Source organism: Lutra lutra, chromosome 18 (genome assembly GCF_902655055.1).
Source record: "Lutra lutra chromosome 18, mLutLut1.2, whole genome shotgun sequence".
Classification (NCBI taxonomy): Eukaryota; Metazoa; Chordata; class Mammalia; order Carnivora; family Mustelidae; genus Lutra; species Lutra lutra.
The window spans coordinates 30,354,546-30,380,583 of NC_062295.1; the positions used below are offsets into that span (position 1 = coordinate 30,354,546).

Sequence of the window (26,038 nt, forward strand, 5' to 3'; positions counted from 1 at the left end):
GGTGATTTGATACAGCAACAGGAGATAGCTAAAGTAACCCCTTCTTTTCCTAAATGCCCCTGCCAGGGCCATGGCAGCAGCTTCCCAAAGTCCCCCATCTCTGGGTCATGCCAGTATCCACTTTTTACCCTGCCACGGTCTTTCAGCTGCTGCGTGAACGAGGCCTTCTATCGAAAGCCTCTACATGGCAAAGAGCTGGTGTGCTTTCCTGACTGGACGCCTTAAAGTTGTAGAAAGAACATTTCTTAGTCCGTGAAAGTAATACATTCCCTGGTATCTCGTCCTCCCCGCTCCCGAGTGGCTGGGCTGCCCCTGCCCCCCGTCCCCACCCGCCCTCCTCTCTGGTCTTCCCACGGGGCTTCTAGTCACAAAGCGTCACTCTCGTTCCTGGTTCCTCGGGGCCCCAGACACACATGGCGACGGGGAATCTGCGTGGGGAGTATGGAATTTATTTTATTGTTCTGAGTCTGGATGCGTGTTCCTTAGACATCACGGTTCCCGGACAGAGGGGACGTGTCCCCCGTCCTGGCCTCGTAGTGCCATGGGCCTGTTTGCATTGTTTTCCAGGTTCAAAGTGCACTGAGAAGGCTTCACAGTTTTAATACTTCCTAGATGCTCAACTGAGGCGAAGTGACAAAATGGCTCCCCCACCCCCGCCCGCCAGAAAAATAAAACCCCAAGCCCCCCGACAGCAGCTGCTACGGCCGTATGAAAAAATAATACAAATTCTTCTTAAAAAATAGATTACACAGAAAGAACCCAGAGGACAGAGGGCCACGGCGGGGGAGGGGGATGGGGGAGGGAGACACCTGGGGAGAAGCGGGGGTGGGGGGTGGTACTGAGATGAACTGTGGGGGTGGGGATGCTGGTGGACACCGCCCAGCGTCCCTCTGTGGCTCTGCCCAGCAGCTCTGACCCGGCCCCGACTCCCCTGTGCCCCAGCGGACCCTCCCTTCACCCTGAGGCCTGGTACCTGCTTCTCACTAAAGTGGCTTCAAGAAAGAAACGAAGAGACCCAAAGCCAAGAGAGGCCTGCGGCTGAGCTACCGGGGGTTTCCATCCTGCAGGGGCTGACCTCTCTGCGTTTGGGGGTTTGGTAATTATCGATACCTCCAGCTAAGAGACACCCCCCGGGGGCGGCACACCCCAGCAGCACGGCCTCTCCCTCACTCCGTGCCCTCCCCTGCCTACCTAGCCGGTACTGGGCGGTCGGAGGCGTCTACCAGTCCAACCTCAGAGGCGCTGCAGACGGGTGGGGGGTGCACAGGACGGCTGCGGGGGTGGGCGGAAGGGGGCAGGATGGGGCGGGACTCACGCGGGCCCTCCGGCTCATGCAAGGAGAAGCGAGAGGGGGCGGCCCCACCACAGCGAGGTAAGGCAGGGCGAGGTGACTCTGTGTGTGTGTGCAGCCAGGCCAGCTCCGGGGCCGTGGCCCGCAGGGGAGGAGAAGGCAAGGCAGGGCCCGGTGCCAGGGAGGAGTCTGGGTGCCTGCCGCCCAGCTGGGGGCTCCGCACCCCGCCAGGACCCGCAGAGGAGTGCGGTGCCGGCGGTGGGGATGGGGGCGGCTGGGTGGGCCGGGCTCAGTCGGGGACCTCGGGGTGCGCAGGCAGTCCGCTCTCGCCGCGCCGGTAGGTCTCCCAGAAGCCCTTGTCCAGCTGCTCCAGCTGCGGGCCCAATGGCAGGTGGCCGGCCAAGTGCATGTGGAGGGTCTCCAGCCACTGCTCCAGCTTCCCGAAGGAGGGCCTGGGGGGCAGGCGGGTGGGGTATTGGGTTCTGCTCTGGAGGGGACGGGGCCCACCCCTAGGGCTGCTCCCGCGGGGAGCCCAGGCTACACTGACCTCTTCTCAGGGTCCAGATCACAGCAGCGCACGGTGATGGGGAAGAAGCTCGGCGGGCAGTTCGGGGGGCAGTAACGGTCCAGGAAGCCTCGCACATTGAGGCCAAAGTCCATGGTGCGGGGCAGGTAGTCGGGGTCTGCGTTCACCCGCCCAATGATCTGTCCAGCGCAAGGCCCAGCAGTTACCCAGGGTGGTGGAGGGCTTGGGGGACGGGGTGTCCCTGGGGCTGGGAGCAGGTGCCAGGCTACCACACTCCCCTAGGGGTGCAGGCTGCTGTGGGCGGTCCCTGCAGACTTCCAGCCCGCGGCCCGGGAGTGTCGGGGTTGGACCAGAGCCACCAAGCCCGAAGCCAACTGCCACCCGCCCCTGGACCTACCTCGCACAGAACGATTCCAAAGGAAAACACGTCCACCTTCTCGTCGTAGCTGCGGCCTGGGTGGAGAGACCGGCTATCAGCAGGCGAGGCTGGTGCAGGGACCGGGCGGCCAGGGCCAGGAGGCAGACGCTAGTGGCGTCCAGGGGACCAGGGCTTAGGCTCCCCCCCCTTACCTCCCCGACCCTACCAGGTCTGAGCAAACCTTTGGGGGATGAGAATGAGAGCCCTGGGCAGAGGGTTCCAGACCCAGCTTGACCACTGACCAGCTGTGACTTTAGGCAAGTCATGGACCATGCGGTGGCCTTGAAATATATTCACGTCACACCCTGGGACGGGTGACCCCTGCTCTATTAGAAAAAAGGTCTTTGACCATATGATTGCTAAGGACCTGGAAACGAGAGAATCCTGGATTATCTGGGTGGGCTCTAAGCACCGTTATGAGGGTCTTAGGAAGAAGAGGAGACAGGAGAGGCAGCGGGGGCCACGAGCCCGAGACAGCCCCCGGCAGCCGGGAGTGGGTTCTCCCCTCAGATCCCTGGAGGGCCCACGGCTCTCCTGGATTTCCGACTTTGGGCTTCCAGAACTATGAGAGAATTCATTTCTGTTGTTTTAAGCCGCCCAGCTGGTGGAAGTCTATTGACAGCAGCCCCAGGGACGGGCACAGGCTCTCTGAGGCTTGGGTTCTTCAGCTGTGATGTGGGGAGTGCGACTGTCTACCGCGTGACATTAATGATCCGTACAGCTGCTCCCACGTGTCCGATTCTCACTAGTTTACAAGCCTCAGCTCCTCAGCGGGTGCTCACAGACCACCTTAAAAGTAGGGAGCGAGCTCCGTCTTGCAGGTTGTCAGCAGGCCGGGATGTGGGCGGTGCTGGTGCCGAGAGGCCCCGTCCCTGGCCACCCTGACCCCGTGTGTGCACCTGCCCGGGCGGGGGCTTTATAGCATGCCGTGTGGCCACACGTGGGGCACTGGGTGACAGGCCTGACCAAAAAGAAATGGAGCAGGAGAGGGGCCCCACCACCTACTCCCTGGGCCCTGTGGAGATGTCGCCTTGCATGGGATATGCTGGTTTGATTAAGTTCAGGATCTGGACGTGGACAGAGGACGGTACAACCACAAAGATCCTTACGAGGGACACAGGCACGGAAGGAGACCTGACAACGGACACAGAGGTCAGAGAAGGGGCCAGGGTCCTAGCCTTTGTCGGAGAAGGGGCCTCTCGGGCCAAGGGACGGAGGCGGCCTGTAGAGGCCAGAAGGGAAAGGGGTTCTCCCCTGGAGCCTCCAGAAGGAACCTGGCCCAGCTGACACCTGAGACCCACGCTGACTTCCTACTCTCAGGACTGGATGGTAACTTGGTTTCCAAGCCACGCAGGGGGCCATCTGTTACAGCGGGACAGGGAACGGGTCACGGGAGGCGAGTAGAGAGCCGAGGGGAGGAAGCGGAGGCCGGGGACTGCAGGGCCGCCCACTCACCGTTGATCATCTCCGGCGCCATCCAGTACGGGTTACCCACCACCGTGTATCGCTTCTTACGGTCTGGCTTCTTGAGGCTTCGCAGGTCCGCGGGCTGCGTCTTTTCTTCCACCATGAGCCGGGCCAGCCCGAAGTCGGCCACCACCACGTTCTTGTTCTAGGGTGACGAGGAAGCAGAGCCACGCTGGGAAGGCTCCCAGCACCACCAGCCCACCCCATGCCCGGTTGGGACCAGTCCGCAGCCGGCTCCGAGGAGATGCCTCGGACTCCTGGGGGCCGGGGAGAACTGTGCCCGCCCCATCAGGGCGCCAGGGCCGCCTGGCTGTGTGGGGAAGGTGGTGGCTCCCCTTCAAGACCCAGGTCCTCTGCTCTGCCCGGGACAGTTTGTCTCTTACTCCTCCCTCCAGCAATCTGGGGAGGTTATTTTCACACCCACTTCACACAGGCTATTACTCAGGCCCAGAGAGGTTAAGAAAGCAGCCTGAGGCCATCCAGCTAGTCAGCTCCACTGTTTCAGGTCTGCAGGAGCCCCTGTAGGCCTGGAACCCTGCGGAGTGGAGATGCTGACTGCTGTGTCTACTCCTCGGGATGGAAAATCAGGGGGCGCCTGGGTGGCTCAGTCGTTGGGTGTCTGCCTTTGGCTCGGGTCATGATCCCAGGGTCCTGGGACTGAGTCCCGCATCGGGCTCCCTACTCAGTGGGGAGCCTTCTCCGCGCCCGCCATCCCCACCGCCTGCCTCTCTACCTGCTTGTGATCTCTGTCAAATAAATAAAATCTTTAAAAAAAAAAAAAGATGGAAAATCAGGGAGGGGGCCCCCCCGAAGGGCTGGGGGGGCACCCCAGGGCACCGGTGACAAGTCAGGGGGCTGGGGAGGTCCTCTAGCGGACCCTCCGTGCCAGCACCAGGATTGGCCATGGTGTCTGGATGCTGAGGACTGGGCCCAGAGTGGGAGGCCACAGGGCCCTGGCCAGGGGGTGCTTAGGATCAGGCTAACACTTTTTTTTTTTTTTAAAGATTTTATTTATTTATTTGACAGACAGAGATCACAAGTAGGCAGAGAGGCAGGCAGAGAGAGAGGGGAAGCAGACTCCCCGCTGAGCAGAGAGCCCGATGCGGGGCTCGATCCCAGGACCCTGAGATCATGACCTGAGCAGAAGGCAGAGGCTTTAACCCACTGAGCCACCCAGGCGCCCCAGGACCAGGCTAACTCTTAAGAGAAGGGCTCTGTGTCGCTTCTAGGAGTGACACCAATGTGGACAGCTGTCTAGAGGACACTGTACAAGGACAGCAGGAAAAGGGAGGGGCTGAGCAGGGGCAGGGTCCGCCAGGATCGTTCAAGGGCTGCTTCCAGCCCCATCCCTCTGTGCAGGCCTCCACTTTTGAGGGGCCCCCCAAGGACTAACGATACAGCAGCCACCCAGACCCTGCAACGGGAAACAGCTCTAGGGAAACCAGCCAAGGGTGACCGGCGGATTCTCAGAGGCCCCAGATGGTGGGCAGAAGTTCTGCTTTGTGCAGAGATGGATTCTGGGGATGGCGGCTGGGGGGCTCACAACTCGCATCAGATCCTCAAGGGATGCCCCCTACTGCAGGTGGAGGCTGTGACGGGTCACCCTCTCCAGGCCCTGCAAGCCACACGGGCTCGGCCCTGCAGTGACGCTCATCACCAGCAGGGGCAGCGTGAGCCCCGTGGATCCAGCCCCGCCCACCTCGGTGCTCACCGCCCACTGCTTTCTGTGGCTTTCGGAGCCCAGGTGGCCCCAGAGCCTCCAGGAGATTCCCAGTGCGCTGGGACACCCGCCCCTGCCCCCCAACCGCGCGGACTCTACAGCGACCAGCTCACTGCTTCCCGAACGTCATACTGCCGGGCCTGAAACCGGTCTTGTACTGAGTTCATTTGGCAAACACCTGCCTGGAGACACGGCCTCTGCCAGGCCGGGATCTCAACCTGCCTAGTGGGATGAAGAGTTTCCTTCTCTAAATTTATGTGCCCTTAGAACCTCAGAGCGACTGTGTTTGGACACGGGACTTCTGCAGACGCTACCAGTTCAGATGAGATTATACTAGATCGGGGGGAGGGATCCCTAAATCCAGGGCCTGCTGTCTTTGTAAGAAGAGGACACACCGTGGGAAGTCAGTCTCCGGCAGAGGCTGGAATGATGTGGCTGCTGGCCAAGGAGCGCCAAGGAGTGCCAGCAGCCTCCAGAGCAGGGAGAGAAGAACGGGACAGATCCTCCCCCAGCGTCTCCAGGAGGAGCCAACCCTGTCAGCACCTGGGTTTGGGACTTTTTGCTTCCCAAACCCTGAGAGTGCGTTTTGGCCACATCCAGGCTGTGGTTCTCTGGGATGGCAGCCCCAGGAAACGAGTGAGCCCCGTCTCCAGCTGGGCATGGTCGGTCAACCCCACTGCCTATGGTTCCCTCCATCCCCACCCCTCAGACCCTGGGCTTGAAGCCCCTCCGCAACCCCCACTTCCCGACTTCAGTGTGTGCCCCCCCCACAGCCTCTCGGAAGCCGGCCTTGACCACGCCCACCTATACGCCCAGGCCTCCCTCCAGATCCAGGGTTGTTAAGTGCTGCGTGCCACAGGCCCAGCCGCTGTGCTGTGGGCTGTTTTGGCGACAGCCACGCTCACAAGCCGTCATGGGTTACCCATCACTCTCTCCTTTATCCGTTTATCAGAGCCTCCCAACAACTGGGAGCCACGGTCCGCGCCGGGTCTGGCACTGCTTCCCCATGAGCCAGAGGAGGAGTGGAGGAGGCAAGCCAGGATCCCCGTCCCTGCAAGGCCCCCCGGGGCCAGGAGTGTTCAGGGCGGGGTCTCCCTCCCCGGGCCCAGGCTGCTCACCTCTCGGACCAGGCAGTTGTGGGAGTTGAGGTCCCGGTGGATGATATTCATGGAGTGAAGGTAGGCCTGGGGGCAGGGGGCACGGAGGTCAGGGGGCTGCTGTGCCCAGGGAGCCCAGCCCAGCCCGGCCCTGGCTCCCCAGAGGCTCACCCCACTGGGATGAAGGAAGGGTACTCCTCCCACCCCCCGCTGATGCCCTCTGCTCGCTCTCAGAGCTTTCTGACAGCTTCCGCCTCTGACTTTCCAGTAAAGAGTTAGGTTAGTGGGACAGAGTCTTGGTACAAGTGGGGTTAGCTCACCCAGCCCACAACCCCCGAGCCTACTCACCATCCCTGAAGCGATGTCCTTGGCAAAGCTCACCCTCTGACTCCACGGGTACTGGCTGTCCTGTGGGGGGAGAAGGGCCAGGATGGGCCAACGGGGCCACGGCGGCGGAACGGTTGGGTGAGAGAGATCAGCCAGGGCAGCGAGCGTCCCAGCGAGTCCAGTGACCGCCCCCCTCCCCACTCTCTCTCGCACCCACGTCTGTCCGCATCGAAGGGGTGTGTCTGGATAACTCAAAAACATCATTCTCGGGGCGCCTGGGTGGCTCAGTGGGTTAAGCCTCTGCTTTCAGCTCAGGTCATGATCTCGGAGTCCTGGGATTAAGCCCCACATTGGGCTCTCTGCTCAGCGGGGAGCCTGTTTTCCTCTCTCTGCCTGTCTCTCTGCCTACTTGTGATCTCTGTCAAATAAATAAATAAAATCTTTAAAAACAAACGAACAACAAAAAAACCCACATCATTCTCCACTATGGGATTTCAAACACAAAGCGGGGGGATACTCCTCTATGACTCCCAACCCAGCTCTTTGGAGGGAAAAAAAACCCACCATCTTCTATCTTCAACACAATCCTGTTCTTTCAGGTTTTTAGAAAATCCGAACCTGCCTTCCTGTAAGGGCAGACAGACGCGCCCAACGAGAGTGCCTACAGGGCACCAGTGAGCGGGGCTCTGGGCTTAGATCCTCCTGGGAAATGCTTGGTTCTCCCCCCTACCCCGCACTGGAGACCTCGAGTTGGGGGGTGAGGACATCGGAGCATATCAAAGACGGGCGTGCAGTGAGGAAGCCCCAGAGAGTGTAGCTCGGCATTTCCAAACTGAACTTGACCAGAGCACCCTTTCCGGGAAGGTGCACCTGTTAGGGGCCTGCACGGACCCAGCCTGAGGGAGGGAGGCATCCGGGGAGCACGACTGCTCGGTTTCCGGGAAGGGGGGGGACACCAAGGCGGGGTGCCATCCACGAGCACTGGGGTGCTACTGGCTCCTCCCCAAATCTGTTTTCAGTTTGGATTTGCAATTTTTCTCCAAGCCCTTAAAGAAAGTTCTGAATTTCGCAGAACATGGTAAATAGTAAAAAAGCCCCCTATGGGAACAGCACAAAGGTGCCTCTCCTGAGGGGTTCCGCCCCCAGCCCGGACAGGTAGGGCTGGGTCCAGCTGCCCTGGGCCCGGGCGGGGTCAAGCTGGGGGTCCACAGGATGGCCACCCTGAAACAGCCCTTGTGTCCGCTCGGAGGAGCTGCTGCCCGCTCTGGACCTCTGCTTTAGGTGGGAGTGGGGGGCTCCCCGTCTCCCTAATTCAGAATTAGGGTTCGGAGGCCGAAGGCGAACCCCACTGAAGGGGCTGGGGGGACCCAGAGAGCGGCTGCCCGCCCAGGGTCCGCGGTGCTGGATCTCGATGCTCACCATGCTCTTGATGATGCCCCGGAGGGTGCCCCCCTTGATGTACTCGGTGATGAAGTTGAGCCTCTTGTCCTTATAGAGCACCCCGATGAACTTGAGCACGTTGGGGTGCTCCAGGCATCTCATGACCTTCACCTGGCGGGGGGGCAGACAGGCTAGGCCTGGGGCTCTGCCCCGGTCCCTCTCGCCCCGCTGCCCCACCAGAGGCCCCCACCGGTCCCGGAGGTGGAAGAGTCCCCACCCGTCTGGCCCCCGTGAGGTCTGCGAGGGCCACGCCCACCCCACAGCGATGCCCTTGCCCGCCTCGCTCTCCCGGCGAGACACTTTCTCTTCTTCCAGCGTGTGGCTCGAGCGTTCCATCCTCCCGGAACCCCGTGCCACCCCCTTGACGGAGAAGTCGGGGGAAGGGGGGGGCGGGTCCACTTGCCGACCTCCTTGAGGAATGTCCTCTGGGTCTCTTCGTCGAACCGGATCAGCTCCTTCATCACCATCACCTCGCCCGTCTCCCGGTGCGTCACCTGTGTGGGGACACAGAGACTCAGCACGGACAGAGGCTCTGCTCTCTGCCCACCTTGCAGGAGGCCCAGCTGCTCCCCAAAACTGCAAGGGAGACGGACACACCCGGCTTGAAGCTTCATGGGCATTTCAGGGGATGTCCCCAACCCCCAAGAGGCGGGACTTATCAACCGCCTCACAGATGAGGCTTCCTGATAGCCCGAGGTCACCCAGCAGGACGGAAAGCAGGTGGCTGGGGTTCAGGTCCGGCACCGCGCAACCCAGAGCCCAGCCCTCTTTCCCCTGCTCCGCTGGGAGGTCGACTGGCGGCTCTACCAGGGACTCCCATTCCCTGGGATGGTGACCAGGCACAGGGCACCTTCTGCATGATCCTGAACCTTCCAGCCCGGTCACAGCCAGGGGACACCGGAGCCAGGGAAGGGCTTGGGTCTCTACCAAAGGAGCGTGGGAGGGGGTAAGCAGTATATGACCCATGAGGGGTTGGCCTCAGGCTCAGTGCAGGGCCCCGGGGAGGGACCCTTCTGGATCCCACCCCCCACCTTCCAATCACGTTCTCCACATAAAGTTCTGGGTCTCCCTGAAGTGGGTCCCCTCTTGCTAACCAGCTCAGGGAAGCCCGGCTGGATGAGAGTACGGGCCAGGGAGTCTGGAAGCTGGGTGCCCCTTCCACTATGCGTTCCTGGAGGCAGGAGAACGGACAGGTCTCACTGGGACCGCCCCCCATCCCTGCACAGGCGCGCCCCGTACCTTGATGGCCTGGCCGAAGCAGCCCTTCCCCAGCACCTCCCCGTGGATGAGGTCCGACGGCCGGAAGATGCGGTGTGGCCGGCAGACCACGCGCAGGGACTCAGAGCGTCCCAGGTCCTTGCGCTGGGAGGCTGGGGAGCTCAGGGAGCCGGCTCCGGGAGACCTGTCAATGCTGTAGCTCCTCCTGGGAAGGCGCACGCGGGGCTCAGTGTCCCCGGGGCACGCGGACACCAGGCCTCAGGCCCAACCCCTCCTGCCTGCCACGCTCCCATCCACGCCAGTGCACGCAGTCGGCACCCCCACCCCAGCGCAGGAGAGCGTGGCACGGGGCGGCTCCCCTGGGTGGTCGTATGGCCCTCGCCCCATCCTGACGCCAGCACCCAGGGCCCTGTCCTAGGCCTGCTATCCTGCAGGTGCCTCCACAGCACCGTCTGCCCTTGGCCTTCTCTGCCTGGGGACCCGAAGTCAGGGGCTTCATCTCCCAGCATTCAGGTGCCAGGCCCTGGGGTGGGGAGCCAGATAGCCTGGCCGGGTGCTGTGGTCCTGCTGTGTGAGCAGCTCCACGGGCCAGCCAGAACTCCGGACAAACACAGAGAAGTAGGAACCACAGGCTTTCAACACCACCATGTCTCAGAGTAAAGCGATTTCCCCAGGAGGTGTCCCTCCCCACAAAATCTTTGCCCGGAGTCCTGAGCAGGCCTCAGCAGTCCACAGCAGGTGAGAGTTGTGAGGACCCAGGCTGCTTTTGGGTTTCTTCCTCGTGCTTCCCCTCCCTTCGAGAGAGTTTGGGGCTCCTGGCACCTCCTGCCTGGGTCCCTGCAATGGCCCGTGAGCCATCTCTGGGCTCGGGCACCCTGGTGCACAGAGAACCAGCGTGATCTCTGGAACACACCCTTCAGGGGGCCCACCCCTCCCCAAAGACATTCGATGCTCCCATCGTCCTGAGCTACCTGTCTATCCTCCCTGAAGCCAGGGTGCTGGTCCCCCTCAAAGTGCTCCGTAACCCCCAGCTGGGGCAGCTGTACCCCTCTCCCACCTCTCATGACCCTTCTCCAGTCTTAGCCCTCTGCAACCCCCACTGGCCTGCTTTTCTGCAAGGCTGACTCGGCCACCAGACTAGGGGAGCCTCGAGAGCAGGGACCAGGCCCCACCCCCTGAGACCCGGTTTCTGGTTACAAGGCACGGGGCTGACTTACAGGACAGGCTTCTGCCGTGTTGAGCTGCCCACCTCCCCACTGGGAGTGTGAGTTGGGGAGCTCAGGGGGCTGGGCTCAGGCCCTGGCCCATGGCCCAGTGTGTCGTGGGGGTCGTGCTCGAGGGTTAGCTGCAGCAGGCGGCTGGTTTCCTGGATCAGCAGGTCAATCTGGGGAGAGCGGGTGTGCAGACGGGTGAGTCCGAGGCGGGGGAGGAGCCCCAACCCTGCTCACGGGACCTGGGACCCGTACCTCATCCAGGGGTACATTCCGGATGGGCGTGCCATTGATTTCCAGGATCCGGTCTCCGACATGGATGGAATTCTTTACGTCTGGGCTCATGCAGCCTGGGTCCACCCTGGGGGTAGATAGAGGAGTGGTCAGAGCCCTGCCTACCTGTCCCCTGGAGCTGTGACGGAAAACCAAGGGCAAGGGGATCAGATCGGGGTGAGGAGGAAGTGATTTTCTCTCTAGCATGCCTGACCGATGGCAGTGGTCTAGATCGGCAGTTCTGGTTTGTTGGGAAGAATTCTGTCACTGAAGACAGATGTCGGCTGTGGCTGTGAAAGTGGAGGGAAGTGGGATTTGCTGCTCTAGTCCTGGAGGCTCAGACCAATCCTTCCAACTGCCTGGTGTGTTTCAGGCAGACGAGTGTGGGTCTGGAACCATCGGCTTCCTGAGTCCCAAACCTGCCCCTCGAGATGAAGCAGAGGCTTCTCCTCCCGCAGACTCAGAGGGAGGGGCCGGGAGCCCACCCTGAGCCACAGCCACAGGCTGGAGGCAGGACGGCACCCGTGGAACGGCCAGTTTGCCAAATTTATCTGCTTCTCTGAACCCCTTGGCTACCTTGTTTTCATTTTGTCTTCACGCAAGCTTTTTTAAGGGATGTTCACTTTATCTCTGCCCTGAGATGGGGAAGGGTTAAGGAGTGGGATGGAAAGGAGACCGGGGATTCAGGAGAAAAGGTTCATAAGGGGGCGGCTGGGTGGAACACTTGGTTAAGCATCTGACTCGGTTTCTGCACAGGTCACGGATCATCTCAGGGTCGTGAGATCGAGTCCTGCGTCGGCTCCATGCTGAGCATGGAGCCCACTCGGGATTCACTCCCCCCCTCGGCCCCTGCCCCCTCCTCGTGCGTGTGTGTGTGCACGTGTGTGCATATGTGCTTGCTCTCTCAAAAAAAAAAAAAAAAAAAAAAAAGAAAAGAAAAGAAAAAAAAAAGAAAAAGGTTCATAAAAATTCTCTATCATCAAGAGTATAGTCTCACACGGGGGAGAAGCTCTCCCTTACCCTGGAAAGCCAGGTCATTCGTGCGAGAGGAAGAAGAGACTTAAGGACCCACCATAGTGTAGCCATTTGTAGGAGTAGGCGAGACAGCCAAGAAACCTTCACGGGTGCCCAGACCATCTGGGGAAAGGCTGCTGGGGGCAGGAGGTTTACAGATGCAAATCTCACAAATGACTTATTGATTATGTTTCAAAGGGAAAAAAAATATCCTGGATAGCAGATGGAGGACTGTACCTCTGACTGAGTAATCAACGGCGGGCTTTATTGACTTTGTGGGTCTGGGCGGCGGCCGCGGGAAGGACACAGCATCACGACGCTGCATCAGGTCAAAACCCATAACCTGAGTCTGACGAAGTGGTCAGAGCAGGACAGCCAGACCCAGACAGAGGCAGTTCTGCTTAACCGCTGGCCCGCCCTCTTCGTAAATGTCCAGCTCGTGGAGGACGACGAAAAGCTGAGGACTGTCACAGATTCAGAGACAGAAGGGGACACGCGGGTTTTCAGTGCCACGTATGGTCTTGGGCTGCAGGCTGGGTGGAGGGAAGCGGCCCTAAGGGTGGCATTGAGAAAACTGGAAAAACGTGAACGTGGACTGTCCAGTGGATCGAAGTATCACGTCGGTGCTCAATTTCTTCAGCGTCTTAACTGTGCGATGAGACACGATTGGTAATTGGGCAGGAGAGCGCCCTTGTTTGTAGAACAATGTCAGGTGTCTGGCGGGGGCAGAAGGGCCAACAGAGCTTGGAACGGAATCCCGAGCCACTTAGTAAATAACATTAACGTGTACATATGTGTACGTGTAAATATAAATCGTTCCAATGTACACATACGCATATGTAGAAAGAAACGCATACCCTAAATGTGCCTCCCGCCAAAAAGTTACATTAGTGAACATCCTGTAAATTTGAAAATTTCCAGATAAAAACTCGGAAGTGAGTCTATTTCATCGATACAGTCTTCTCGTGGGCGCGGTCTTCGAAGTGTATCTCTCAGCCTCCCCTTGATCTCCTGCTACTGCGGCAGGGGGCTGGGGCACAGATGCAGGAAACTTTCCTTCTGATGCTGTGCTGCGATCGACAAAAAGCCAAGTGGTCCACAGGGGCCAGCTTAAAACAAACAAGTAAATCCGGTCAGCAGCCTCTGGGCGGGCAGGGCGGCTCCTCCGAGGGGCGTGGTGGTCTGGGTCGAAACTGCCTGGAGAGCAGCTGCTGGCTGGCGGAGGCTCGGCCGGCGAGAGGGAGGCAGGAGGAGTGCTGTTCCTTGGCTTTCTGTTTCTAAAATCCTGCCTGGCTTCCAGAGACCAGCTGGTCTGGGAGTTCCCCCAGCTCTCTCACCAGTCTGTCTGCCCGCTGCTGGAGACGAGGCAGCTGCTGGCCTGGCTGGCGCTCACAGGGCGCGGTGGGGAGAGAGGGGCAGAGGCAGGGTCAAGACCGGATGCATCCTGCCCCCAGCGCCTACCCCCTCCTGACCCATGCCTCACGGTGGTGCCACTGGATCCCACAGAAGCTGGCACTTGGCTCCCAGGCCCACTAGTTACTTCTCAAGGAGTCCAACAATGCCCAGGAGACATCTTAGAAGGCTCCAAGGTGTCCAACTGCCTCTCTGTACAAAGCCCAGAGAGGGCAGGGGGCTGCTTGGCGTCACACAGTGTGCTGGCAACTCTGCTGGCTCCTTTATCTGCCTTCTTGTGTTTCACACCTTTTCCACATCCTTTAGAACTCTGGTTAGGGACGACCTGCTCATCGCTGATCTTGGTTCCCTGAATCCTGTCGGCCTGAACACATTTTTTTTCTCCCCCCTTCTTGAAGAGTACTTTCACCAAGGGCAGAATCTTAGGCTGATGGTTATTTTTGGCTCAGGGCACTGAACACATCATTCTGCTGCTTTCCAGCTTCCCTGGTTTCTGTTGAGAAATCAGCTGCCCCTATTCGAAAATGTCTATTTTCTATGGCGACATTTTTTATTTTTATGTTTTTTGAGAGAGAGGGTGCTTGTGAGCAGGGGGAGAGGGAGGGAGAGAATTCCAGGAAGGCTCCACATTCATCATGGAGCCTGCCACGGGGCTCCGTCTCACGACCCTGAAATCATGACCTGAGTGGAAATCCAGACTCAGACGCTCAACCAACTGAGCCACCCAGGCTCTGCGGCCACTTTTAAGGACTTCTCTTTCACCTCAGGCGCAGTAGTTCCACTGGATGGGGCGACCCATGGCTGGATTTCTTTTTGTTCTGCTTGGGATTTACTGGGCTGGAGGTTTGTGGATTGGTACAGTTCTAGGATGTTCTCAGCCACCGTATCTTCAAACACCACCTCCCTCCCCCCGTCTCATACTTCTCCTGGAACACCAAATGGCTTCCCTATGTCCTAACCTCTGTCCTCCACGGGTCCTAACCTCTCTTTCACAGCTTTCATCCTTTTGGTCTCCGCCTCTCCCTTCAGTAGCTTAAAGCCCTACCCCACCGTTAAACCTTGCATTGAGGTTTCCGTTAGTTAGTTCCTAGGGGTTCTGTTTGATTCTTTTCCATTTACTTGGAATTTATTCGCTCTTTGCTCATTTCTTCCAAATATCTCTTACTGATTACAGCACATGGAACGTAATGATCTTGTATTGTGTCCAATCGCCCCGGTCCCTGGAGGTTCTGTAGGTCTGGTTCTCCTTTCTGTTGTTTCGGCTGGCTCTTCCTTACACTGCCCCGCCTCCGTATGCGTTCAGTGATTTTCCGCGGAACTGCTCATCTTCCTTGGGACACTTAGCTCAGTAAACTCAGTGACAGGACCTGCATCTGATTCTGTCAGGGACTGGGAACACTGCTAGCGGGGAAGCACTTGAAACTTGTACCGTTGTGACTTGGGAGTTTCTGAGCCATCCAGGCCTATGAATTTGGTTTGCAAACCCAAGTTCATGAATTCTGGGAGACTTCCCCCTCCCCTTCCATTCAGGCTCCAAACAGTTTATGTTTCGGTTCTGGGAGTGGGGGACTGATGGAAGGTGTGGTCTGTCTCTCATTCATCCTTCCCCGGAGAGCCCTCTGGGATCTCAGCCTAATGAAGGAAGAGTTCTCTAATGGGACTGGCTTTCTGGAGCCGGTCAGGGCTTCCAGAGGCCCAGCCATGAAAGGACTTAAAAACTGAAGCTTAAGTTGCCTCAATTTCAATTGGGCCTTAGGGCACGGGTGTCTTCTGTGGTTCTGCCGTCTGTCCTGGACTCCCTGCATCAATTATCCTTGACTTGGTTACTCCCCTTTCTTGTTGGGTGACACACGGACTAAAGTAGTTTTAAATATTTTATCTAACACTGGTCATGGTTTTTAAAGGAATGAGTGGACCAAGGATGTGGCATACCAGGTTGTCAGAGCTGGGTTCTCTGTGTGCCCAAATGCTTGCCCAGCCCTAGAGCCCGCCCCCCTCCACCCAGAGCACCCACGGGCATAGCCAGACTCACCCCTGGACCCGGACGGTGTGGGAGTGCTCCGTGCTGCAGCCTGGTGGGCCGTGTGGGGGGTCGATGGAGACTGAGAGGCCACGTTTGCCATGAGCCGAGGCTGGGATGGATACGAGGGTAACTGTGTGGGGCAGGCGGGAGCCGGGGGAGTCGGGCAGGATCTGCTCGATGACGGGGGTCACCACGGTCTGGTAGTAGCAGTGCCCACTGCAAGGGCCACGGATGTCAGGGACCCAAGGAGGGGGAAGAAAAGGGTTTGAGGACAGCTACCAGCATCACTGCTGCCCCCATCTCTCTGCCCCAGGCTCTTCTCTCCTCCCCACCTTCGGCTCCCCAGGGCAGGAGGGGCCGGAGGGTCGTAACTGCCCCATAGGTCCAGAGCAGGAACTGAGCATGTACAGCCCAGCCCCTGTCCCCTCGGTCATTCTGGGCTCATCTACTGCTGTCATGCTTGTGAGCTGGCCAGGAAAAGGCTGGGGGATAAATCCAGTTCAGGAGGAAGTCATTAAAAGCCCATTTGGGACTAAGCCATGCTGCCCGGGGAATCCAGCTTGATCAGCACCATCGAATAAAGAATTGGTCTGGTCTCTGTCCTGGTTCCTGGGAAAGAGGCTCTGAATCTTTGGAATATAAGTGTCCCTCAGCCCATACCTAAACTTGTGTTAACAGATGACTCAGGGTGGGGGGCAGTCACCAGGAAAAAACCAACCACGTGACTAGATGGTGGGGGGGGCTGTGACCCAGCCCGACCTTGGAGGCGGCAGCGAGGGTGGGCAGTGGAAGAGTAAAGCTCGATCACGTGCCCAGTGACTCAACCAATGGTGCCTACATCATGAGACCCCAATAAAAACTCTGGTGATGTCAAGGCAGGTGGGGGCGTCACATGTCCTGATTCCGAGGTGGGGGGGACGCATGGAAACTCCGCATTTGGGGACTCCCCCGACTCTGCTCTTTGCCTCACTTCTGCTGGCTGGTCCTCATACAGGGGGATCTGCAGCCTTGATCAAAACCCCTGAACTCGGGGCCAGTTGCGGACCGGGCCGAGCTTGTGGGGTGCATACCAGAACTGCACCCCTGTGACATGGGAGAGCGGGTGTCTGGGGGGGGGGGGGCGTCCTCGCTGTGACTCCTGTGTCCTCTTGGTGACTCCTACACCAAACTTGTCCTCACACCTGACCCATGTGGGGAGGGAAAGGATGCTGGCGCGGGAGGGAGGCTCGGAACGGGGCGGGCACCCCGGGCTTGGAGGGGGCCTGGGCACTCACCAGTATAGCTTGGAGTGCTCCACGAGCGTGTAGGTGTCCCCGTCACCAATGAAGGTCCCGCACGTGAGGCAGATGAAGCACTCGGGGTGGTATTTCAGCTCCCCGGCCACCTGGCAGGGGGCAGCGGAGACAACCCAGCTCAGCAGCTCCTTCCGCCCCTCTGGCTCCTCCCCTCGGAAGGGCAGCCCCAAGCCAACTTTGGGGGCCCGGCTGGCTGGCTCTAGGATGCTGGTTCCAGAGACGCACAGACAGACCAAGGGGCTCAGCGGGCCAGGGGTAGGGGGCAGAGTCCGAGCCAGTGAAAAGGAGAACCAGAGAGCACTGTGTCCCGTGAGGACACACACGTGCTGGCACCAGGTGCAGAGTGTGAGCGGGGCGGGGTGCTTACCATGACCAGTCCCTTGGTGATGTGCTCTGAGCACCCGTGGCAGGACTCTCCATAGCGGGCCCAGTAGTCTCTCTTGCAGAAGAGCTGCCCATCCTTCTCATAGTACTGGTGTGAAAGGGGGGCACTGCACTCACAACACCTGGGGGGAAGAGGCACGGGGACTTAGTCTGGCCCCTTTCCCCAACAGCAGGTGCCCCTGTAAGAATGAGAAAAAGGGCCACCTTCCTTGAGCAGAAGCAGTGTGTGCTGGGGCCCAGGGCTCAGCAGGTGGAGTCTCGATGGCTTCAGCCGGAAGCCTCTGTGCAGTGCACAGCCTGCACAACCACCCATGGCCGTTCTGCCTCCAGAGCACCAGATCACCTGGCCGACCTGCCAGCCCCAGGGTGAGAAGAGCTCTTCACTTCTGAGCTCCTGTCCCTCGTAATGCAAAGGAGATGGCCCAGGGAAGGCAAACGACTTGCTCTTGTGCTCACCAGTCCGGTGGAGGGGGGAATGGAACTTGGGCACCCGGGACTCAGGTGGGGCTGATGCAGATGGCCGTGACCTGGGGGGAGCTGTGGAGAACTACCAAAAGCCGGCACCTGCCCACTGTCTGGGCTCAATGTACTTAATCCACACTGGCCACCATGAGGCAGATGAATTCTGGAGGCTCGAGACGGCCGAAGGTCATGGGATGGGTGCCACAACCCCAAGCAAAGCTCTTCCCTGTTCCACTATGATATAAGGCAAGAATGTAGCTTGGCAGACCCCAGCCAGCATCACTGAAGACAGAGGAGCTCCCTGATTCCTAGACCTCATCTAGCACTTGGGTGCTGAGGTCCCAAGAAGGGGGCACAGCCTGGGCCGGCTCAACCCTGCTCAACCAGGACCCCAGCGCCTGCCCCCACCCTCAGGGGAGCAGTCACACTGTAGGTATGACACCCAGATGTACAGTCATCAAGGCTGGGACCTCCTGCCTTGCCGGGAGGGGATACAGGACAGGCCCAGCTGGGGCTCCTTAAAGGACCTGGGGAGAAATGAGGAAGCTTCCCGCTTCCTTCCCTGTGTTATCCCACAGGCCAGGAACTGGACCTACATGCCTGGCTTCCTTCCACCCAAGTGAACTGGATGGGGACCAGGAGCTCAGCTAAGGCAGGACGAGCAACTGCAGAAATGCACGATGTCCCAGGAGCCAGGAGCCACACTGGGTTTTGGAGAGCCTGACGGAGGGTCCTGGCTGCACAGATATGTCTGGGCCAGAGTCTGCAGTGAGTAGAGAATCTGCCAGGCTCCTCCACTGCCCTCTAAGCATGCTGGGTCATGTGCCAAGGTCATGCAGGGACAGGGTACCAGGCTCAGAGCTCACTCCCAGTAAGGAAACAATCCAGGAGAGAGGAGGGCAGGAAAGACCGGAACCTGAGTGAGACCGCCTGGTCCCCAGGCGGGCAGGGAACCGTCAGTCTCTGCAGCCAGCCCTCTGATGGCGTGACCTCACTCACTGATCTCTTTAGCAACTGCAGATGAAGAGCGGGGAGAGGGTGGCAACCCAGAGTGCTGGTGGGACACTGTCCCTTTAAGAGGATCCAGCTAGTTCCCCATTGTCTGGGAGCCTGAGGGGAGGGGCTGGGGGACCACAGCCCCGGGGCTGGGGGTTGGGGAGGAGAAGGCACAAAGCGCCTGGGTGCAGATGCATCCGGGTGGGGGTGCACCCAGGAAGGGGGGGGGGGTCCAATGAGTTCCCTCTAGGAAAGGTGGGAGTGGGGGAGGGAAGGCCTCCGGAGACCGCCCTGGGACACGAGAGGAGGCAGCGGAAGCAACGCTGGCCGGGAGCCATGACGTCATCCCCAGCCCTTCCTGCCCCCGCACACCAGGCCCTGGCCCCGGGCGCCCTTAGTGGGCGCAACTCACCGCAGGGTGGGCGAAGGGGCGCGGAAGGCGTGGGGCCTGGGAGGAGGCCGCCCAGGAGGAGGGGGATCCCCAGTGCACGCCCTCAGGGGCCCCCAGCCTGGCGGGAAGGTGCGCAGCCGAGGAGTCGACTCCGCGAAGAGGCGAAGAGGCGGGCGCGCGCCCCGCACCGTGACCTTAGCGAGGCTCCCCCACCGCCCGCGCGCCCTGTGCCATCTGCGAGTGATTCACTTTGCCCTTCCACCGGCTAGACACTCGGCGCGTCACAGCAATGTCACCACATTAGTCTCCCCCTCACTGCGGGCTGCCCCACTGCAGGAAGCAGGGCCCCGCCTGCCTCTGGTGGGTGGGCTGGTGGGGGATCCGGGCAGCTGCCTTCCTCGGGGGGAGGAGAATGCTCCTCTCCAGCCGGCCAGCTCCTACACTCCCGCACTAACGTTCCTCACTGTAGTAGTCCGGGAAGATGGGGCGCTGACTCCCACAAGGACTGGGGGAGCCCATTCGGCTCCTTGGTCACCACTTCCTTGAAGCCCATTCAGTTACCTGGCTGGAGTGCCCCCCAATGCAGCCTCCATCGCCAGCCCTGGCCAGCACCCCCACTCTCTGCCATCACCCCGAGGGCTCTCTTGAGGTCCCATGCCAGAAGTCCAAGAATGCTGGAACCAGAGAGAACGGAAGTGGCTCCTGCAGAACACTGAACCTGGAGTGGGTCCGCCCCGAGCATCCCAGACCGCCCCTGGGGAGGGGGTCTCCACCTCTGACAGGGGAGCAGCTTGGGGCGGGCACTCAGGGCCTCAGTGGACCTCTGCACGTGGAAGGCAGAGGAGCCCCTGGCCCTGTCCATCCCTTCACCTCTCAGGCCAGTATCTGGCCACCAGCCAGAGCAGGAAAGCGGGGGGGGGGGGGGGGCTCTTAAGGGCACCTTCACCCCTACTGCTGCCTCCAGCAGGGATGTCAAGGTGGGGAGCACCAGGCACTGAGGGCGTGAAGAGATGGCCCCGGGCCGGACAGAGGAACTGCTGGAGGGCGGGCAGGCAGGCGGGCAGGCGGGCGTCCATCCCTCCCAGGGATGCCCTCCAGCCAGGGCCACATCCCCGGACACCAGGGATGGATGAAGAAAATACAGCTGGAGGACCAGCCTCACGGGGAGACGGACCAAAGGGCCAGAAGAAGGCTCCGCAGCTGCTGGCCTGCCTCCCCCAACAGGCGGCCAACAGTGACCAAGGAGTTTCCGTTCTCCTGCCCCCCCGGAGCTGCCTGCTCCCAGGTAGGTCTGCCCCACAGGGCAGCCTCTGGCCCCAGGGGGCCCTCAGACCAGGCACCCAGCCTGAGGTGTGGGCTGGGTTGGGCAGGGGGATTTGCACTTACTTGGCTCCTCTGAGGAAGCGGCTTCTTCTCAGGGCCAGCATCCCTTGCCGCAGGGGTGCAGCGTTGGGGGGTGGCCCGGCCAGCTGCTTCCCCATCCTACTCCAGGCCCTCAGGATTGGAGGCCGCAGAGGGTCAGAGGGTGGGGCCAGAGCGGCCACATGGTGGGGGAGGAGGCTGCAGGGCTGCGGCTGAGGAGGCTGAGGAGGACTTGGTCCGGGCCCACAACAGGAAGCCGTTGGGGGGCCTTCTGCTGGTGCAGGCAGGGAGGCGGGGGGGGGGGGGGGGGGGGGGGGGGGGTCCCCACTCCGCCCTCAGCCCTGCGCACCTCGGAGAGCGCCCTTCAGGTCCCTTAGCCTCTGGATGGACCAAGGGAGGCTCGGGACTCCCTGGGGACAGGGACAAGCCCCAAAGCAGCTGCTTCTTCCGGTGTTGCTGCCAAAGGGACAGAGGTTGACTTCCACAGATGGTCTGTCCTCCCTGCCTGAAAGGTCCCCAGGAGAGGGGGAGACCGCACCCTGGCCCGGGGCTCTGAACTGCGTCCCCGCTGCGTGCTCACCCCTACTCACCGGGGGCCCAGCCTACCCAGCCTCCGAGATGTCACCAGAGCTACGGTGGGGCCCCAGGGCCAAAGGGCTGCTGGCTTCTGGGACAGACCCTTTCTGGCCAGCAGCTGGACCTGAGCAACGCTTGGACCACTCCGTCCGGCCGTGACCTCCTGGGAGGTGGGGCCCATAGGAGGTGGGACAGCTAGAACGGAGAAAGGAGTGGGCCCTGTGGTGACAGTGACCCCCTGTACTAATGCCAGAGGCAGGCCATGTGCCTTTGCAACTCTCCCATGGCAAGGAACTCGGGGCCCGGGAGCTGGTGGCAGCCCCACGTCACGGTCCCGAGAGGCTCCTAGGGACAAAGCAAGTAGAGTCCAGAGCCTAGCTGCTAGGTGGCCTTGGGACTTGGGCACACGGTGACTCCTCTCGGACAGTGCTTCCTAACTGTCACGGTGGTGAGGACACCACTGGCCTGGCTCATTTCTGGGGGCCGTTGGGAGAAGCGCAGACCACTTGGCCAGGAGCACGTGTGGAGGCCAGAATGCCGATGCCGTGGCTCTTACTGCCTGTGGGGCTGCTTTCGTGGTGGGGGCCTGTACCCCCACACCAGGGGCGGCGGCACATCCTTCTTCCTCCTCCCTGACGTGGGCCCGACTCCTCCTGGTCACAGGGCAGGGACCCCTCCAAAGCCAGATCCTGTCCCCTGCCCCCCACCCAGCTTCCCTGTTGTGGCTTCCATGGCCGCATTCCCGGCCCTCCCCTGTGTCTCCCCAAATTCCACCTCCCTCCCCACCCTCAGGACAGGGGTCCCCAAAATTCCTTCGGATTTCTCGGACCCATCCTGAATCCTGCCCACCATCTCAGCATCCTGGCCCCGCAGGAGCTGCCTCTCCAGCCTTCCCACCTCTGAGGGGTCTCAAAGCACCTCACCAGCTCTAGGCCGGGCCCTGCGACCCGGGACGGCCTGCTGCATCTCAATTCGACGTGGCTGGGCACAGTTCGGCATCAGCCCGCTGCCGTGGTTCCCAGGGAGCCAAAGGAGCGCCATGCTCCCCAGCGCCCAGGGCAAAAGCCCAGATGGCTTCAGATGCTCCCCTGCTATTCCCCAGTCCCCGCTCCCGCGCTCCTCACCTCTTCACCTCTGCAGTGACTTGGGGCGAGGCCGACACAGGCTCTAGCCCATTGTCGCGTGTAAACGCACAAGTCACGGTACCTCACAGGGGGATGGTGAGGGCTTCATGCCATCCAGCTGACCCTCGAACGATGCCAGAGTTAGGGACACCAACGCCCGCACAGCCACAAACCCATGGGTAACTTTCACCTCCTCCAAACTTCACTACTCCCGGCCTGCTGGTGCCCGGAGGAAGCCTTCCCCGTAACATCAATAGTCAATTAACACGTGTTTCGTATGTTATATGGAGCACCTACCGCATTCTTACAGCAAAGCAAGCTAGAGAAAACGTTACTAAGAAAATCACAGAGAAAAGACATCTATGGTATCATACGGTAAAGAAATCTGCATAAAAGTAGACCGGCGCGGTTCAAACCTGGGGTGGTCAGGGTCAAGGGTAACGTCAAAAACGCCCGATAAACAGTGGCTGATTCGATCGCTAGCGGGAACTGTCCCCTCTCTCCATTTGTCGTCACTGTCCTAGGTCAGGCCTTATGAGCTCAGATCCCTGAACTACTGTGACAATCCCTTCCCTGCCAAGTCACCGCCATCTGCCCACTGGGATGGCATTTTTCACTAGCACTTCCGCCACGTCCCACCCACTGTTTTCTGCAAACCCTCAGCTGACGCCCTAGTGCCCTTGGAAGGGCCTTATCTTGGCCTTGGGGTCCTGTCACAGGCTGATCCCAACCTTCCTCCCCCGCTCCCTCTTTTCAAACCAGATGAGCTCTTCCCATTTCTGTCTCTGTGCGTGTGGCTTTCTCCAGCTATCCAGAGCTCTCTTTGTCCCCAAAGGCCCCTTTGTGAACCCCTGATCGGGAGCCCTGGGCCCCGTGCCTGCCTCTCCTCTGGCCTCATCAGCCAGAATCATCGCTGGCTGTGTGACTGGTCAAGAGAATTAATGTCTGTGTCCCCAGTAACGGAGACAACACAGTATCTGATTAGACAAAGTCCTTAGAAGGATGCCAGGCCTTGCTAAGTTGCAGAAAATATTGGACGTTGTTCTTAAAGAAAAAACAAATAGACAAAACTTGTCAGAGGTTCCTGCTGGCGGAAATAAACCCCTGTAGCTGGCGGCTGAAGCCTTCCCACCCCAACCCTGTTCTTCACCCACTGGCCCTGTGCTGTCACCCCTCCACCCCTGCCGCCTGCCAGCAGGCCCACTGCCTGGAACTGCTTCCTGCCATACTTCCCCGTGCAGAATGTCTCATGTCTCCGAGACCCCGGTTCTGGCCCTACGGCTAACCCTAAAGCTATCCCCTGCACCTGCCTCTCAGGATGGTCCTGCTGGGTGGCTGGGCCACGTCTGGGTCCCCTGTGCTTGGCCACAGCCCTGACCTTGGTCTCTGACGCTTGGAGCTGCTTCCTGGAGGAGGGGGCTGGCCTTATTGGGCTGTGCCTGTTCACAACGAGCCTGGGGCCTGGGTTGTATCCTCCCTCCTTCTCTGGAGTGTGAACACCCCGTAGGCAGGGGCACACTGCCCTCCATGGCCTCCCCCTGCCTAGGTGCCAGAAGGCCTCAGTAATAGGGGGGGAAATGCAGGCCTCCCTTCTCCTCTCCTAAGAGATCTAGGATGACAAAACAGAAAGGCCCCTGGGGACCTTCTAGTCCCCATGCCCCATTTTACAGGTGGGGAAACTAACCGGAGTCGGTGCCAGAGGGACTAGCCATGTCTCCCGGACCGCTGAGCCGGCCTCTGGTCGCTGGCAGGCCTTGCTTAGGGAACCCCCACCCCGGCCAGCCCGGCCTACCTGAAGCAGTCTGCGTGCCAGTCAGCACTCAGGGCCTGGAGGTACTGGCCATCATAGATCCTTTGGCCGCAGCTCGCACACACGGGCAGCTCACTTCCTGCAAGGACACAGGCAGTTAGCAGTCCCTCTTGGGAGGCGCGGTCTGGTGCAGGTCCGGCCTGCCCAGCCCACCTCACGGGGACCCGACACCTTCTCTGGCATGTACACAGAGCATCCAGATACAGTGCCTAGCAGAAGGAGAAAGGACGCGGGTCTGAGAGTCTCGTTGAGACCTTAGCTAACTTGCTAGGCCTCTGCGGTCCTCAGTTTCCCTATTTGTCAACCGAATAGGAGGACACGGGATGTCCACTCCCCAGCAACAGCGTTCTCCTGCCTCAACTCCTGTTTAGCAAGGTCAAACGGGAGAAAGCAAGCGGCAGGATTTAGAGATAAGGCAGCAGGTGACACTCCTGTCATAGCCTCTTTCCTCCCTGGCCTTCCAGAAAGAGGAAGCTTCAAAAGGGCAGGGACTGGACAGGGCTGGGACGGTGTATCCAGAGCTGAAGCCCCTATAACAGGAGAAAGGCAGGAAGCCTAGAGGTGCTGGCCTCATCTGAGTTTTAGCTGTGCCTTGGCCTCTGAGGGCCTGGGGCTTTAGAGCTGGGCACTCACAGACACCTGCTTTGGGGACGCCTGGTGCCTCTTCAAGCCGGCCATTAGGCATGCTTAGTCATTCTAGGGCCTGGTATCCTTGGAGCTGGGTGGGCCCTGGAGGACCCCCCCCCCAAACCTACTTGTCCCCATTGTACAGATGGGGAGACTGAGTCCTGGAGGGGGCAGGCCTGTCATACAGCCAGGCTCCCAGGCCATAGCCTGGCCCTCCGTGAGGATTCAGGGACCAAAAGGTAGGGAGGGGTGACAGTGAGAAGGGCTCTTGCTCCAAGTAGGCCTTCAAGGGCCTGGGGACGGCTGGCAGGAGCCCTAGGGAAGGGCAGGGCTGGAGGAGCTGGCATCAATGGGACCTGGATTGGATCAGATGAGCCTCTGTGATGGCTGCTGTGGAAACCCCGGGAAGGGGACACCAGGGAGGGAGTCTCGGAGGTCTTCATACCCTAACTGTCCTGCAAGCCAATCCTTGGGCCCCAGGAAGGGGAAAGGGGCTGAAGAGGAGACTAGAATGAGAGTCATCTTCCCAGCCACGACGGATGGCAGGCACTGGGTTTGGTGCAGGGAGAGGGGGTGGAGGCCCCCGGGGATACCGCCGACGGCTCCCTGGAGGAGGCTTCTCAACCCGGCCCCAACCACCAGTACCGGGGGCCAAGTACCCAGCCCCCAATCGTAAAGACGGGGAAACTGAGGCCTGGCACGTAGCCCATCCCTAGCTCAAGGTCAAGGAGCTGGTCGGGCGGCTCGGACCCAGGGCTTCGGCTTTCCCAGCCCCTTTCTTCCCCGCCGGCTTAGAGACAGGATAAGGGGTGGCCCCAGTGCGAGTACCCGAGTGGGCAGGGCACGCGGAGGGAGGCCGGGCCGGCCAGGCAGCGCCCGGGACTCCTCCCGGGTGGTCGTCGGTCGGGGGAGGGGGGAGGCGGGGATGAAAGGGAGGAGGGGCCCAGCCCGGGCCCAGCGGGGGGAAACGGGGTGGGAGCGTGTCAGGGAGGGGCCGGAGGGCTCGGGAAGGGCGAGCTCAGCCCAGAGAAGGCAGGGGCGCGGCCTCGCGGGAGACCCGGCCTCCGCCGCCGCCGGGCCCGGCCCCCTCCCGGCAGCCCGCTCCCCCCATCCCCCGGGCCCCGGCTGCCCGGCGCGACGCCCCCGCCCGTTCGGCCCCGGTGGGCACCCCTCCCGGCCCGCGCCCCGCGCCCCGCGCACCTTCCTCTCCCATACGTTCTTCCCTCCAGGTGCAACAAAGTAGCGTCAACCTCATGCACTCGGCGGGGGGCGGGGCCCGGCGGGCTGGGGCTGGGGGCGGCCCGGGCCCCGCGAGCTCGCCCGCAGCCGCAGCCGCAGCCGCCGCCGCCGCCGCCGCCGCCGCCGCCGCCGGCCCGGGAGGCGGAGGCGGAGAGCGCGGGGCGGGCCGGGGTGGGCTCGGGGCTCCCGGCGCCGCCGCCGCCTCTCGGACACCGGCTCGGGCACCGGCTCCGCGCCGCGGCGGCCTGGGGACGGAGCGGAGGGGCGGGCCAGGGCGGGGCCTGGAGCTGCGGCACGGGGGCGGGGCGGGGCGCGGGCGAGCGGCCGAACTGCC

At 60.9% G+C, this 26,038-nt stretch overlaps 1 protein-coding gene across 3 annotated transcripts; it reads right to left on the minus strand.

Annotated features, from left to right (window-relative positions):
- Positions 1–427: 427 nt before the first annotated feature.
- LIMK1 (LIM domain kinase 1) lies at positions 428–25,957 on the minus strand. Of its 3 annotated transcripts, none has more exons than XM_047714460.1 (17): positions 25,826–25,957; positions 25,666–25,795; positions 23,821–23,917; positions 17,101–17,239; positions 16,713–16,822; positions 15,448–15,654; positions 10,971–11,076; positions 10,722–10,888; positions 9,526–9,709; positions 8,694–8,780; positions 8,266–8,397; positions 6,868–6,927; positions 6,541–6,606; positions 3,691–3,847; positions 2,215–2,270; positions 1,839–1,996; positions 428–1,743 (listed from the first exon to the last, which is right to left on the minus strand). In XM_047714460.1, exons 2-17 carry the CDS (start codon positions 25,718–25,720, stop codon positions 1,581–1,583), a joined length of 1,944 nt encoding a protein of 647 aa, XP_047570416.1. In that variant the 5' UTR covers positions 25,721–25,795; positions 25,826–25,957; the 3' UTR covers positions 428–1,580. The 3 variants fall into 3 exon arrangements, with proteins under 3 accessions (XP_047570416.1, XP_047570417.1, XP_047570418.1); XM_047714461.1 differs by having other exon boundaries at positions 25,666–25,790; positions 25,821–25,953; XM_047714462.1 differs by lacking the exons at positions 23,821–23,917; positions 25,666–25,795; positions 25,826–25,957 and adding an exon at positions 20,353–20,477.
- Positions 25,958–26,038: the final 81 nt, after the last annotated feature.

Bases quoted from the DNA above. Each gene is read 5' to 3' on its own strand.
- LIMK1 (XM_047714460.1), bottom strand. From the start codon at position 25,720: ATGAGGTTGACGCTACTTTGTTGCACCTGGAGGGAAGAACGTATGGGA. The intron at 11,077-15,447 runs GTGAGTCTGGCT...ATCTACCCCCAG, and splicing joins CACACCGTCCGGGTCCAGGG to GGTGGACCCAGGCTGCATGA. The intron at 1,997-2,214 runs GTAGGTCCAGGG...TGCGCTGGACAG, and splicing joins TTGGAATCGTTCTGTGCGAG to ATCATTGGGCGGGTGAACGC.